This window comes from Pseudopodoces humilis, chromosome 8 (assembly GCF_049639895.1).
Source record: "Pseudopodoces humilis isolate 2021_Gansu_Grassland_sample_001 chromosome 8, ASM4963989v1, whole genome shotgun sequence".
Lineage (NCBI taxonomy): Eukaryota > Metazoa > Chordata > Aves > Passeriformes > Paridae > Pseudopodoces > Pseudopodoces humilis.
In genome coordinates this window covers 36,609,446-36,621,748 of record NC_142207.1, presented here as the reverse complement: position 1 = coordinate 36,621,748, position 12,303 = coordinate 36,609,446, and the positions used below count along the sequence as shown (strand labels likewise).

Genomic DNA, 12,303 nt, shown 5'->3' with positions numbered 1-12,303 from the left:
AAGAGTTGCTGGGTTTTTTTTCTGAACAGGATGTACAGGAGCTGTAGAAAATTCCTAGCAGTGCTAGCTGCTAATCATGGCTGTGGGAACTACAGAGCTGGGTGGAAAATTAGGAATTCATGTTGTTAATGATGAAGTGTGAGATAACCTGTTTCATTCTGTCAGAACAGCATCAGGGAAACAATATGGGGTCAGCTAAAAATTAGGGAGGGGAAGAAACAAAAGGCTGGCAGAGGTTCACGCCTCAGCCTTGGCAGTGGGGTAAATTTCTGAAAGAAAATAGAAACCAAAGTGGAATCATGGAATGGTTTGGGTTGGATAGGATCCAGGAAGTTCATCTGATTCTAACCCCTGCCTTGTAGGTACCATATTTCCTTTTCCATAAGGTCCAATCTTGGCTCTGCTGACTTCAAAGACCATTTTTAAGGCTTCTCACCTGCCAGCATCTTCAATGCACCATTAGCATCTTCAAGGGGTCATTTTTTGAAATGCAGATAATTTGCTATTTAAAACTTAAGATATTTCTATAGAACAGATTGATTGTTGTTTTGCCACTGAGTTGTTATTTAAAGCAGGGAAGCTCATGGAAGGCACGTGGAGCAGGCAGATTTTGCTGGTTGCAGTGTATTCAGATGAACTGGCTGTATTACATGCCCTGCTCCCTTGACTGGTGCTGCCTGTGTTGGTTTTTTTCCACCTTAGCTCCAATCAATCCGAGGCTGGCGGCTTTTCATTAGCTGCTCCTGCTCCCACGGTAATGTTGGGATTGCAGAGCCTGCTGGCAGTCTGTAACTTCCCCAGGTGCCCTGGAGCTCAGCAGCCTAAGCTGATTGACTCAGTTAGGGCCCCAGTCCCTAACAGCAAATGCAATCAATAAATCTTTGTTGGTAAATAATTGCTATCGAACAGAGTTTTAATATAAATTTATGAGTGGTGTTTTATCACAGCTTGAGGCTACAGCAAGCCACTGAGTGATGGATTTCAGATCACACTTGCATTCATTACATTAACTTTGTAAGTTATTTAAAGCTTGTACACTTAACATTGCTTTTGGCTTGCAATGACCTCCTGGGAGTAGACGTAGCACACACATTACTAACGGAGAGCCGGCTCCGTTCGCTCCGTGGATCCTCCAGCAAAACCCAGGGACTGAGCTCCGTGCACTCCACTTGGAGCCTTTTTTCTCCAACTCCTTAAAACCACAAGCTGGAGCACTCACCATTCCTCCCATAAACAACACAGAGTTGCAGTTTTGGAGGGAAGGTGGTAAAAAAAAAAAAGGCATTTTGAGGTGTGAAGTTCTTCTCGGTTTGTGTGGAAATCAGAGGTGTTAAATTCTTACTGTTGAGTCTGCAGGCTTTGGGTCAGCTGCACCCAACTACCCATGGAGGCCTGTAAGAAATTAAAGGTTTCATACAAATTCAGGAAAATAGCATTGCCCATTTTTTGACAGGGATTTGAGACAGGGATTGTTTACACTAAGAAAAATGGTATTTGGAATAGAAGATTGTCTTAGTTGCTTACTCCATAGCTTGGGGACTCAATGGGATTTTTCCAGTGTGCTGTGTGTACATGGGGACCTGTTTGGCAGTGACTGGGGATGTGCCCAAGCTGCCTCTGAATTGCCTTGCAGGTACCAGGGGTCAGTGGGAACCCCTGGATCTCATTTCCCTGGCACAGCATCTGATGTGACCCCAATGTAGCCATAATGGGACTGAAGCAAGGGCCTCTATTTTTTATTTTCTTTTAAGTAACATTTCCTGTCATTTGTTGGCCATTTATTATTCTTAAGTGTAGCTAACATTAAAGTGCATTTATAACTGATCTAAACTCTGATTCTAAGACCATTTCTTCAGACCATTGTATAAAATTACTACAAAGTGGTGGCCTTGGGAATAAAAACTGTGGTTTGTATGGGCTGCTTTGCTTTATAGCACTTTAAGTTAGCTCCTTGTATTCAGAGCAGTTTGCTCTCCAGGTACTTCAAGATACTTTTAATTATCACATAATGTGAAAATGATTCTGTTTGCTGAAGGAATGCCTGAAGAAAATGGATTGGGAAGTCAGGTTTGTTAGTTAGGCAGAAATAGGTCCATCATCTGTATTCAGTTCTGAGCTGGGCAGGTTGGTTTTTGTTTGGTTTTTTTACATCAAAGCACAGAGTTCTGCTTTAAAAACATGGTAAAACCTCATTTTGAATAATTTTCTTTATTTAGATCCAAAACTAGAATGTCATAATTCATACTTAGATAGTAACAGAAGTAAGTAGTAAAAATCATGACCACGGTAGACTTTTACTATTTATTGAGATTATAATTGGCATGAATTGAAAATTATGTAAGTAATGACATGTTTTCTGTATAGCAAAGGGGCAGTTAAAAGGTTATGAAATATATACATTTTACTGGTTTTGAAGCCAGCAAAAGCTGAAAAAAAAAAAAAAAAAAAAGCAGAGGGAAAAAAAAAATCACCATTGTGATCCTTACTGCTTTTTCCCCATTAGAAGGTCTGAAGAACAAACCAGCGCAAGGAAACAGTAATTTTTGATCCCCACGGCACAGCACTAACTAGAATTGGGTCCCCCTAAACTCCAGTGCTGTGCTGCAGGTGAGGTATGAAAGATGGGAAAGGTGAAGAGACAGATCACCTCCTATAGACAAACAGGAGAGTCAAAGGCAGAAATAAGCTTTCATTTTTTAATAGAAGAAAACAACGTCTCCAAGCGCTGGCAGGCGGTAATTGGGATGAGCAGGAGCTTTTGTGAGGAGGCGTTTCAGAAGCCCCATTCTCCTTGAAAAAGTTTGAGTTCTAGCAAGGAGCAGCACAAAAAAATACAGACATGTGACCCCCAGACAGGCAGAAAGTTGGGAGTTTGGATGACTGTGCTATTCAGGTGTCCAGCATGAGCTTTTCTTCACGGTCCCATCCGTGGAGGGGGTTGGATTTGGGAAAGGTTCTCCTCTGAAGTTCTGTTCCAGCTGTGCGGCCAGGAGCAGGATTTCTACTTGACTAGAGCTGACCCATGTCCCCTCCTGGCTTTGGGATAGGGTCACTTCATAAAGCTGCAGGTTTAATGGGAAAATAAACAGTGGAACTTACTTTCAAGGTTTAAACCACTTTTAACAAGAACAACTCCATAGGAGTTGGAAGCACTGTGCTTGGTAGGACATCTTTCTATGTTCTGTTTTCCCTTTATTTAATTGCCTTGTACAGTGAGAAGGGAAGAACTTGTTTTACAGGGGTTAGGGAGCTGAAGTTTGTGTGGGGTGGATTCCTGGTTGTCATTTATTGAAATGGACGCGTGTCCACTTTGATCAGAGCTTGATCTGTGACACCAGTGTGTCCCTGTGGTAGGTACTATCCATAGGATCTCCACTGGACATTCCAGTAAGGCTTTGCACAGCCATAATATTGTCTGGATCCATTAGGAACTGCCTACTGGCTGGGGTTTGGAAATTAAAATTTCCTAAGGAAGTGCATTCTTCATTTATTGCCTTGAGTGTTCTACAGCTTGTGGTATTTTATTTTTCAAAGTGAAATTCTGTTTTGCAGCTGAGAACAGGTAGCAGTTCCTGTCTGTTTGTCTGTTGGAACACAATGATGACTTTTAATCTTTGCTGTTGATGAGAAGCTGTGGCTGCCCCATCCCTGGCAGTGTTCCAGGACAGGTTGGACAGGGCTTGGAGTAACCTGGGACAGTGGAAGGTGTCCCTGCCCATGGCAGGGGCTTGGAACTGGGTGCATTTTAATGTCCCTTCAACCCAAACCATTCTGGGATTCTGTGATTGTTGGCATTCATCCCTGACTGAATATGGTGGAAAGGTGATTCACTTGGCCCAGCTCCTTTCCTCTCCAGTCACATCTCTGTCATTAAATTTTCCAGGATTTACTTGAAACACTTTGTATTTGCTCTGGTTTTGTTTTGCTACTCTTGCCTGGGATTGGGGTTTCTTTTGCTGGAATCAGTAGCCAAGAGTGGCTTCCATGGTGGTGTGACCTTTGTGCAGAGGGAATGAGAACACAGATGTGTGCTCTTCTGTGGGCAAGGAAGCACCAGGAGCAGGCTGGAGGGAGGCCACACAAGCAGGACCCTCCCTCAACCAGGGGCTCATAATTTGTTTTAGAGGGCAAGGAAATGCAGAGCATGGTGTGTCTTCATCAGATAGGAATCCATGTGGGTCACACTAAAATGTGCTTTCCTGAGGTGTGGAATTCAATGAAAAAGGATTTTCTACCCATTTGACAAAGCCAGTGGAGGGAATGTGGATTGTGGGAGAGGCAGAATGAGGAGCTTAACTTGCAGGAGAAAGCCTCTCTCAAAATGCTGGCAATAACACTTCTTTCTCTCTGTGTCTTGGGCTGTTGGGTGTTGTCTGGAGGGCAGAAGTTTTCAGAAGAAAAAAGGTTTGACCTTCTCTCTCTCTCCCCCAACCAGGGGATGCTGCTAAAGCGGAGTGGCAAGTCCCTGAACAAGGAGTGGAAGAAGAAATACGTGACACTGTGTGACAACGGCGTGCTGACCTACCATCCCAGCCTGCACGTGAGTACTCCCTGCTCTGGAACGCTCAGCCCTGCAAAGCAGTGCCAAGTGTGCCTTTGGTGAGACCACTGTGGTGGGGGAGCTTCTTTCTCTCTCTTCATTCCCATCCCTCTCAAAGAATCATCACCTGAAACAAAACTCCCTGCTGCAAGTCTGAGTGCACTCCAGTCCTCTGAATCCACAGGGGCTGGGGCTTCCTTGCATCCCAAGAGGCTGCTGGAACTGTTTAAGGCTTTTTTTTTCCTGCTAATATCTTTTATGGATTTGTTGTTGATCCCAGGGTTAAGAAACAAGCATTTTACAAGAAAAAATTTCCTAGAGGTAGTAAAGAGTGTGGAGAGGTCTTTGTCAGTGTGCAGGGCTTGTGGTTTATTCAGGAGTAATTTTGAGCAGCTTTCTGGAAATGGCTTAGCCATTAAAATATGTTCCATACAACTTTTCTATGTTGAGGCATCTATCCCTGTCCCAAGGATGCTGTCTGCCCCTGAGAGTGTGTGGCACGATTCCTATTGTGGATTTGGGGGTGGAAGGAGCACAGAGATCCCACTCAGGAGTAGCCCACCCCAGAAATCATGGTGTGATTCTCACCAAGGTTAAATAAATAACTCAAGGGTATGTATATATCTATACATACAGATATATTTATATATGAGATATAGATATAGATGAGATAAAGATGAGATATATAAATATATAGAAATATCTGTTTATCTATCTATATATATATATGGCTTTATATAATATCTGATCTTGTATTTTATCATCATCCCATGTATGCAAACCAGAGGGTTGCCACTTGTAATATTTTTAGGGCCAATTGTTTCTAAACCTGTTAGTGGCATCTGGAGCTCCTAGGCACTTTCACATTAAGGAGTGAAAATCAAGGTTTTGATGCATTTTCTATAAATTCTGGGGTTTATAGACCTGCACCTGGAACTGGCAGGAAGCTTCTGCTTAAATGGGGTGGTGTCTGAGGAGATGGAACCCTAGAATCATTAAGGCTGGAAAGCATTCTAAGATCATCAAGCCCAGCTATAGCCCAGCACTAAACCACACCTCCAAGTGCCACATCCATGTCTGGCCCCGCTTGCTGTTCCCTGTCTGTGGAATATTAGCACTTTTTCTCTGCCTTGACATAAGATTTTATAGTCTCAGGTCCTGCCATAATGATGCTTTGCTCTGGTTTCTGATGTGATGTCCATGTCTCTTAAAAATTATGTGGTAAATTAGATGACAAGTAGCTTCAAGGCATTGCTGCTTCCCATCAGAAACCTTGTCCCTCAGCCCCCGTGTTCTGGAGCAGGGTTTTCACTGCTCCTTTGTGTGATGTGGTTCACATCTTTCTGCCCAATTTGGTCACTTTTAGTGCCTCTAAATTTGACTAATTCTGCCGTGAAGCAGCCCTGAAATACCCAAATCTGTGTATTGGTATTGCTCCCAGAAGGGGAGCACAGATACTGCGTTCCCCCATGGAGCTGCCACTTGAGTCTGCCTTAGATTGTGCTGGTCATCAAGCAAGGAGGAGGCTCTTGTGTGTGCCCTGGTCCCTTCCTGGCTGCTGGAAAATGTTCTATTGTTCCTGGCAGGGCCGTGCACGTGTGAGGTTTTCATTGCTCTGGCAGACAATGGAGAAACTTCTCCTCCTCCTCAGGCTCCCCCGGAGCTGCAGCTTCGCCCCCAGAGTAAGAATCCATTGAGGTTACACGTAATTACTTTGAGATTAGAGGTAAATCCATCGGAGATTAGAGAGAATCCATTTAAAGAAGAAGTAATTACCAGCCTGTAATTGTTTCCCTCTGTCCCCCACTGTGCCCCCCCACCCCAAGAAGAAGGTGCTGGGCTGGGTGTCTCTGTTTCCTCCTTGCGTGGATCGGAGGGGTTCGTGAGGGAACCACAGATATTTCCAGTCAGTCACACTCCCAGTACACTTTGTACTAAACTTCCTTGGCAGGAATGGGACAATTTCTTTTTGGGGATTTCCAGCTGAGAAGTTCTTCCCCCAAACAGAATACCATGTTTTGGTTTTGCTGGTTTTGTTTATTAGTAATTTTTTGTTCCTTTTTTTTCCACAGCTAAGCCAAAGTGATGATTTTTAATGCTGTGCTTGCATTGCTGTCTGGGATAATTTCTTACATTGTTTTGAAAAATCAGTGCCTTATTCCTACCAACTTTCCCATTAATCAGCAGTGAAGAGCTTTTGTTAGCCATCTAAAATCAGTTTTGTAAACTTGTGTAAAGCCTGGCTTTTACCAGATTTAGATTGTTTCAAATGTCTAGGTCATTTTAGCTAATCAGAATGTTGCCCTTTTAATTCTGGAGTGAATTTTTAATTGCAGTGAAAAGTGGGCAGCTGGCCTCTAGTGGTGGCAGAAGAAGGAAATTTAGGAGATGATTTGGTCTGTCCAGCCTGTGGTTTGAGTCAGAGGGAAAGATCTTGTGTTGGAAGGAGCAATTACACTGTTTAGTGGTTGTTAGTGAGCACTGTGTTCAATATTGCTCGAGGTTTGCCACAAGTTGGATCAGTTGTCTCTGCCAGATGCGTTCGGTGGCGGCTCAGGCACGAAGCAGTGGGTTTAACATAGAAAACAGGTACTGCAAAATCCAGCCCTGACATCCTCCTTGAAAACATTGCCTACAGAATGAAAGGTTTTGGGGTGGGGAGGGAAAAATCCAGTGAGGCCCTTCCTTGCAGAGGAGGTGTCCCTGGGAGGGTCAGGCCTGTTTGGCAGGGCAGCGTGCTGAAATGAGCACCGCATTGTGCCAGCTACATCAGCGACTCCTGGTGCCACCAGCTTGGTGTTTGACACAATAGAGAAATCCCTCTCATTTCTTTCTTTTCAAGAAAGTGAGGGGAGAGGAAAACGGGGGAAGAAAAACATATGTACATAAGCACCCTACTGTTTCCTGACTTGGTCATGTCAGGCTTTTTCAAGAGCCTCAAACCTTCCCATCCCTTGGGATGCCGAGGAGCTCCGCCGATAGAAAATGGTTGGGGATAATGAGAGAGAACTTTGACCCGCAGGCTTCAAAGTTCACCAGAGCTCCCTATTCATCTTGGGCTTCTGGAGCAGAGGTGTGGAGTGGATCACTAAAATTCTGGCCTGCAAATTCCGTGTCAGCCTCCCCAAAGGGCCCCGGGGGAATTTGCTGAGGCATCTCCTGGCTTTTTAATGGCAGGATGCCCCGCGCAGGGGCTCCCGGAATGCATTCGCTGGGATACCTGCTGGGCAGCACTGCTTTATCTGAGCCTTCTCCTGATGAATAGCTGGTGCTGGCTCACCACTGGCTGCCTGCCACCGGGTTGCCAGCGAGCCACAGGTCAGCGCATGACAAAGCTTTAGCTGTGGATGTCCATTCTCTGCTCTTGTATCTTCACCATTGCTGCGCCTCATTTGTGAAAAGAAGAAAAGGGCGGGGGGGAAAGGCTGAAAACAGCTCTCTTCTGGTAAGGGAAGTTTTCCTCTTTTATGTTTAGCTTGGTCTAGGTTTGATTTCAAATAAAAGCACAGTGCTGGGGCACCTATGGGGGAGGAAGAGCTTCTCAAATACGTGAGAAGGAGGGTGCGATGCCCATCTAGAACACATCTGGTACACAAGCCCCATGTGTTACACAGCAAGGTTGGTGTTTGCTTGCTGCAGCCTTTAACCTTCATCTTCACTGCTCCAGTGTGATGACCTGGGGCTTCTAAATGTGATTGGGAGGGGGATATCTGCCTTTTATCTCCGTGAGGGAGATGTGGGTTCACCTGGTTTGCTCAATTCATCTCATGGTAGCCACAGTTCCAAATTGTCCCTTAAATATAGTGCTGGCTGTGGGTGAGCAGCCCACGTGAACGTTAGCAGTGTTGTTTTATCCTCAAATATATTGGATGGTTTTTCTTTTTAAAAATGGCAACATTTCATCCTGGTAAGGAGTCAGATCCAACACTGAGCTAAACTTGGCACAAGAGCTTCAGAAGTACATTGTATGGGCATATTCTCTGGGAAGACCCTACAAACACCATAAAATTCCTGAAGGCTTGAGGTGTCATATGAGCTTTCTCTGCTTGGCGTGTTCCTCCAGAAAAAGCAGATGGTGAGAAGCAGGAGGCTCTTGAGAATGTTCTCTGTGTTGGTATCTGGAAGTGTTGTGGCTCCATGCACAACTCAGGTCCCAGTGTTTCTCTCAGAGCTGCAGTTAAAATTTTTGTTACCAGCTCTTGTGATTTTCCTGAACTATTTGGAAGCAGAAAGCCTGCTTGCAAACACAGGATCCCATCTCCCCTCACCCTTGAGAGCAGTGTGGTGTCCTGTGTGGGCAGTCAGCAACCAGAGCCTGCTGCTGCTCCAGCCGAGGGAACCGCGCTCCCCTTCCCGTTGGGAATATACCCCACAGCCACAGCTGCAGCTCAGCTTTATTTCCAGGGTTGTGTTACCTCAGGCAGCTCAATAGCTCTGGAGTGTGTTGTTTGTGTTGCTTTAATAGAAATATTCATGCTCATATATTTCTAAAATACCATTGTGTATGTCCATTGGCCCCCTCATTTTTGCTCTGAAGGAATGTAAAGCTGGATATTGGCTGGCTCTGAAGGGCCTTTTAACTGGCATTTCCTATCAACAACTAATCCTCAAAGCAGCCTTTGGTAAATAGAGACTTGGACTGACAAAAGGCCGGGCTGGAGAGGGTTTGGAGCAACCTGGGATAGTGGAAGGCCCCTGTCCATGGCAGGGGTGGAACAGGATGGGCTTTAAGGTCTGTTCCAGCCCAAACCATTCTGAGATTCTGTGTCACTTTTCACGTGTGATGTAGCTCTCCCTCCTGAGAGAGCAGTGATCAAAACAAATCCTGTTTTTATTTGAGTATGGATGAGGATAAATCTGAAGCTTTTATTGTAGTTATTATTTCATCCACTAGCATGCCTAAAACATCGGTTAGGATAGAAAAAAATGAATTATGGGAACAGTTCAATATGATATAGTAATTTCTGATTTTTATAAAGTCCTGTAGCTGTACAGATCACTCAGTCACTTTTGAGCTTCCTGGAATACTTCTTTATTTTCTTAATCTGAAAGATGTAATAGAGTGAAGTTTGGGAGAAAAATATAAAACTGAAGATCACAGAAACACAGAATAAATATCCTGAGTGTGAAGGGAGCCACAAGGATCTGTCCAGGCCTCTGTGCCCTCGAGGGAGTTGACACTCAGTAGTGTGGCAGACACAACTGAGCTTTGGCAGAGCTGCACAGGCTGGAGCAAACACACATTCCAGTGTCGTATCTGTCTGCTCCTTCTTCAGAAAGTCAAGGAAAATTCTGATGATCAGAATGAGTTGCAATTTAAAAGGCAAAAGCCAAGCTATTAATTAATCAGGGGGGTTTATAAAATTAGAGCTTCCTGTCCAGCCGAGCTAACTGCTGTGGGTATAAATGCTTCATAAATTACTCAGGATGATAAAACTCTGGTTTGTCTTTTACAGCAGCTCTCATTACAAAGGCTGAATGAGAAGTGAAGTGCAAAGGGAAGAGTTTTCTTAAAATTTTATGCAAATAAGGGTTCCATTTACAAAAGGACCAACATTTTGTTGCTGTTGTGTTCCAAGTCTTACCCTGACTTCCTCCCCTGCTCCTGCAACACCGATGGAGCCGATTAACTCCACTGTGTAGATAAAGCCAGTGCTTTTTATTACTGAAATTTAATGTTCTTGATTCCCAGTGTGAATTCCCAACCAAACGGATTCATGATGACCTTCCTTTTGTCAGGACAGAGCACTTTAGGGTGATCAGTGTTTTCCAGAACAGGTTCCTGCTCTTCTGTGCTCCTCAGAAATTACCATTTCATGGCTTTCCTTAGGATTAACTATGTATTATGAAGCTGAATGATATCATGGCAGTGTTTATATGTGAGAAGCTAATGGGGACAGCTAATTCCCCAGGACCATTTGATGGATATATTCCACCGTGGCTCATATCCCCACGGTCCGTCCACAGCTCAGGCTCTTCCTGGGAAAAGCAGTGAGGGCGAGGAGTTGGGGAGACTTTTTTTTTCCTCATTGTTGTTTCTTCTTAGGTGTGCCTGTGGCCCCACACGGAAACCAATCAAGGAGCGATTTATGTTCATTAAGGGCTTGTCAAAACTGAAAAATTTTCTAATCAACAGCGATGTGGCGGCGGCCCCTCCATGGCTGGGAGTGTCGCCTCGGCGGCAGCGGCTCCATGCCTGTTACAACTCTAGGCTAGGAATCTGCTGATGATTACATTAGGCTAAGCTGCGAAGTAAATGAACCATGGCTTATTTAGGTGCAACTAGCTCCAGTGTAGTCCTGCCCCGCAGGGCACTTTATAGCGTTTTATGGCTTTAAAATTAGTGTAGCTTCCCATTTGCTGCAGGGTGCTGCATGTTATGCCTTTGAACTCAATAAGCAAAGGGAAGGGGGCCTTTTGTTTTTTGTTTTTTTTTTTCTTCTTCTACCCCCACCCTTTTATTCTTTTTGCAGTTTAGCAATTTTGTTTTGCATCTTTTCCAGACGGCATTTTGCAATAAAAATGTCTGACTGCCACAGAGAGGCACAAAAGTCAGGGCTCCATCCAATTTCCCGGGCTGCTCTTGGTTTGGGGGGAAGAGGATTTGGTTGTTGCTGAGGGTGAACAATAGGTTTTGTGGGTCCAGTAGGTCAGCTCACAAAATTGGAATTGTCTTTCAAAAAATACGCTGCACACGGTCTTTAAAATGTCATCCAGAGGTGCAACCATAAACTTCCTTTTCCATAATAATTTTTATTATGCCTCAGATCAGGAAACACTATTTCAAGCTCAGTAAGTGGAGCCTTAGGAGTGTTACGTCCGATTGAGCAGTGGGGGGAAACTGCCACAAAATGAAGGTGTTTTTTACAGAATCCCAGAATGGTTTGGGTTGGAAAGGACCTTGAAATTCATCTTGTTCCACCTCCTTGCCATGAGCAGGGACATCTTCCACTATCCCAGACTGTTCACAGCCCCATCCAACCTGGCCCTGGACAGTTCCAGGGATAGGTTAGAAGCTCATCATCTCTCAGTGGAAACCAGGCACAGATCTGGGGAGGATTCCAAGCCTGGACCTGTTCCTAGCGATGGAAAAGCAGGCTTTGGAGAGATTGGAATAGCTGAAAAAGAAGAAGGTGTGATATCCATATCTGTGTACCATTATAGCCTTGGAAAGTCACTGCTCTCAGAGAGTCTCTCATTTCATATGTGGTGCCTTGGAAAAGTGTGGCAGTGGGACAGATGGAAGAAACATGGGGAGACCTCAAGGAAGGAGCAGATATTTTCTTACATTTTAGTGTTGTGACACATGGCTTATCCCGAGGTGAGTGGTTTTAGTGTGGACTTGGAAACCCCTTTGCCCGATATAAAACTACAACCCCAGTGAAGGGCTTTCTCCCTATTCACCACTCTTGTGTTATTTGAAAACCCTCAAACTCCAGAATGTTTTTTATATTTCTGTTTTTGATAATCTGAGCCATATCTCTGGCTTAAGGATGGCTCTAGAGCACAGCCATGCATAGGTCAAGGGGTAATGGCTTTAAGCTGAAGGAAGGTGGATGCAGATTGGATATTGGGAAGGAATTTTTCCCTGGGAGGGTGGGAAGGCCCTGGTTGCCCAGAGAAGCTGTGGCTGCCACTGGATCCCTGGAAGTGCTCAGGGCCAGCTTGGACATAGGCATCAAGGTGAAGCCAGCATGTAGCCTGGGTTCAGCTTGTGACTTCTCCAGCTTTGAGGACCATCATAGTGATGCACAGCTGTAAAT

At 44.6% G+C, this 12,303-nt stretch overlaps 1 protein-coding gene across 8 annotated transcripts in view; it reads left to right on the top strand.

Annotated features, from left to right (window-relative positions):
• The window catches only part of AGAP1 (ArfGAP with GTPase domain, ankyrin repeat and PH domain 1), a 308,125-nt gene that overhangs the window by 181,012 nt on the left and 114,810 nt on the right, over positions 1–12,303 (top strand). For all 8 annotated transcript variants that reach the window (XM_014261324.2, XM_005532757.3, XM_005532756.3 and 5 more), the window contains one exon: positions 4,436–4,540. In XM_014261324.2, the coding sequence (XP_014116799.1) occupies positions 4,436–4,540 (105 nt within the window). The remainder of the gene's footprint in view (positions 1–4,435; positions 4,541–12,303) is intronic.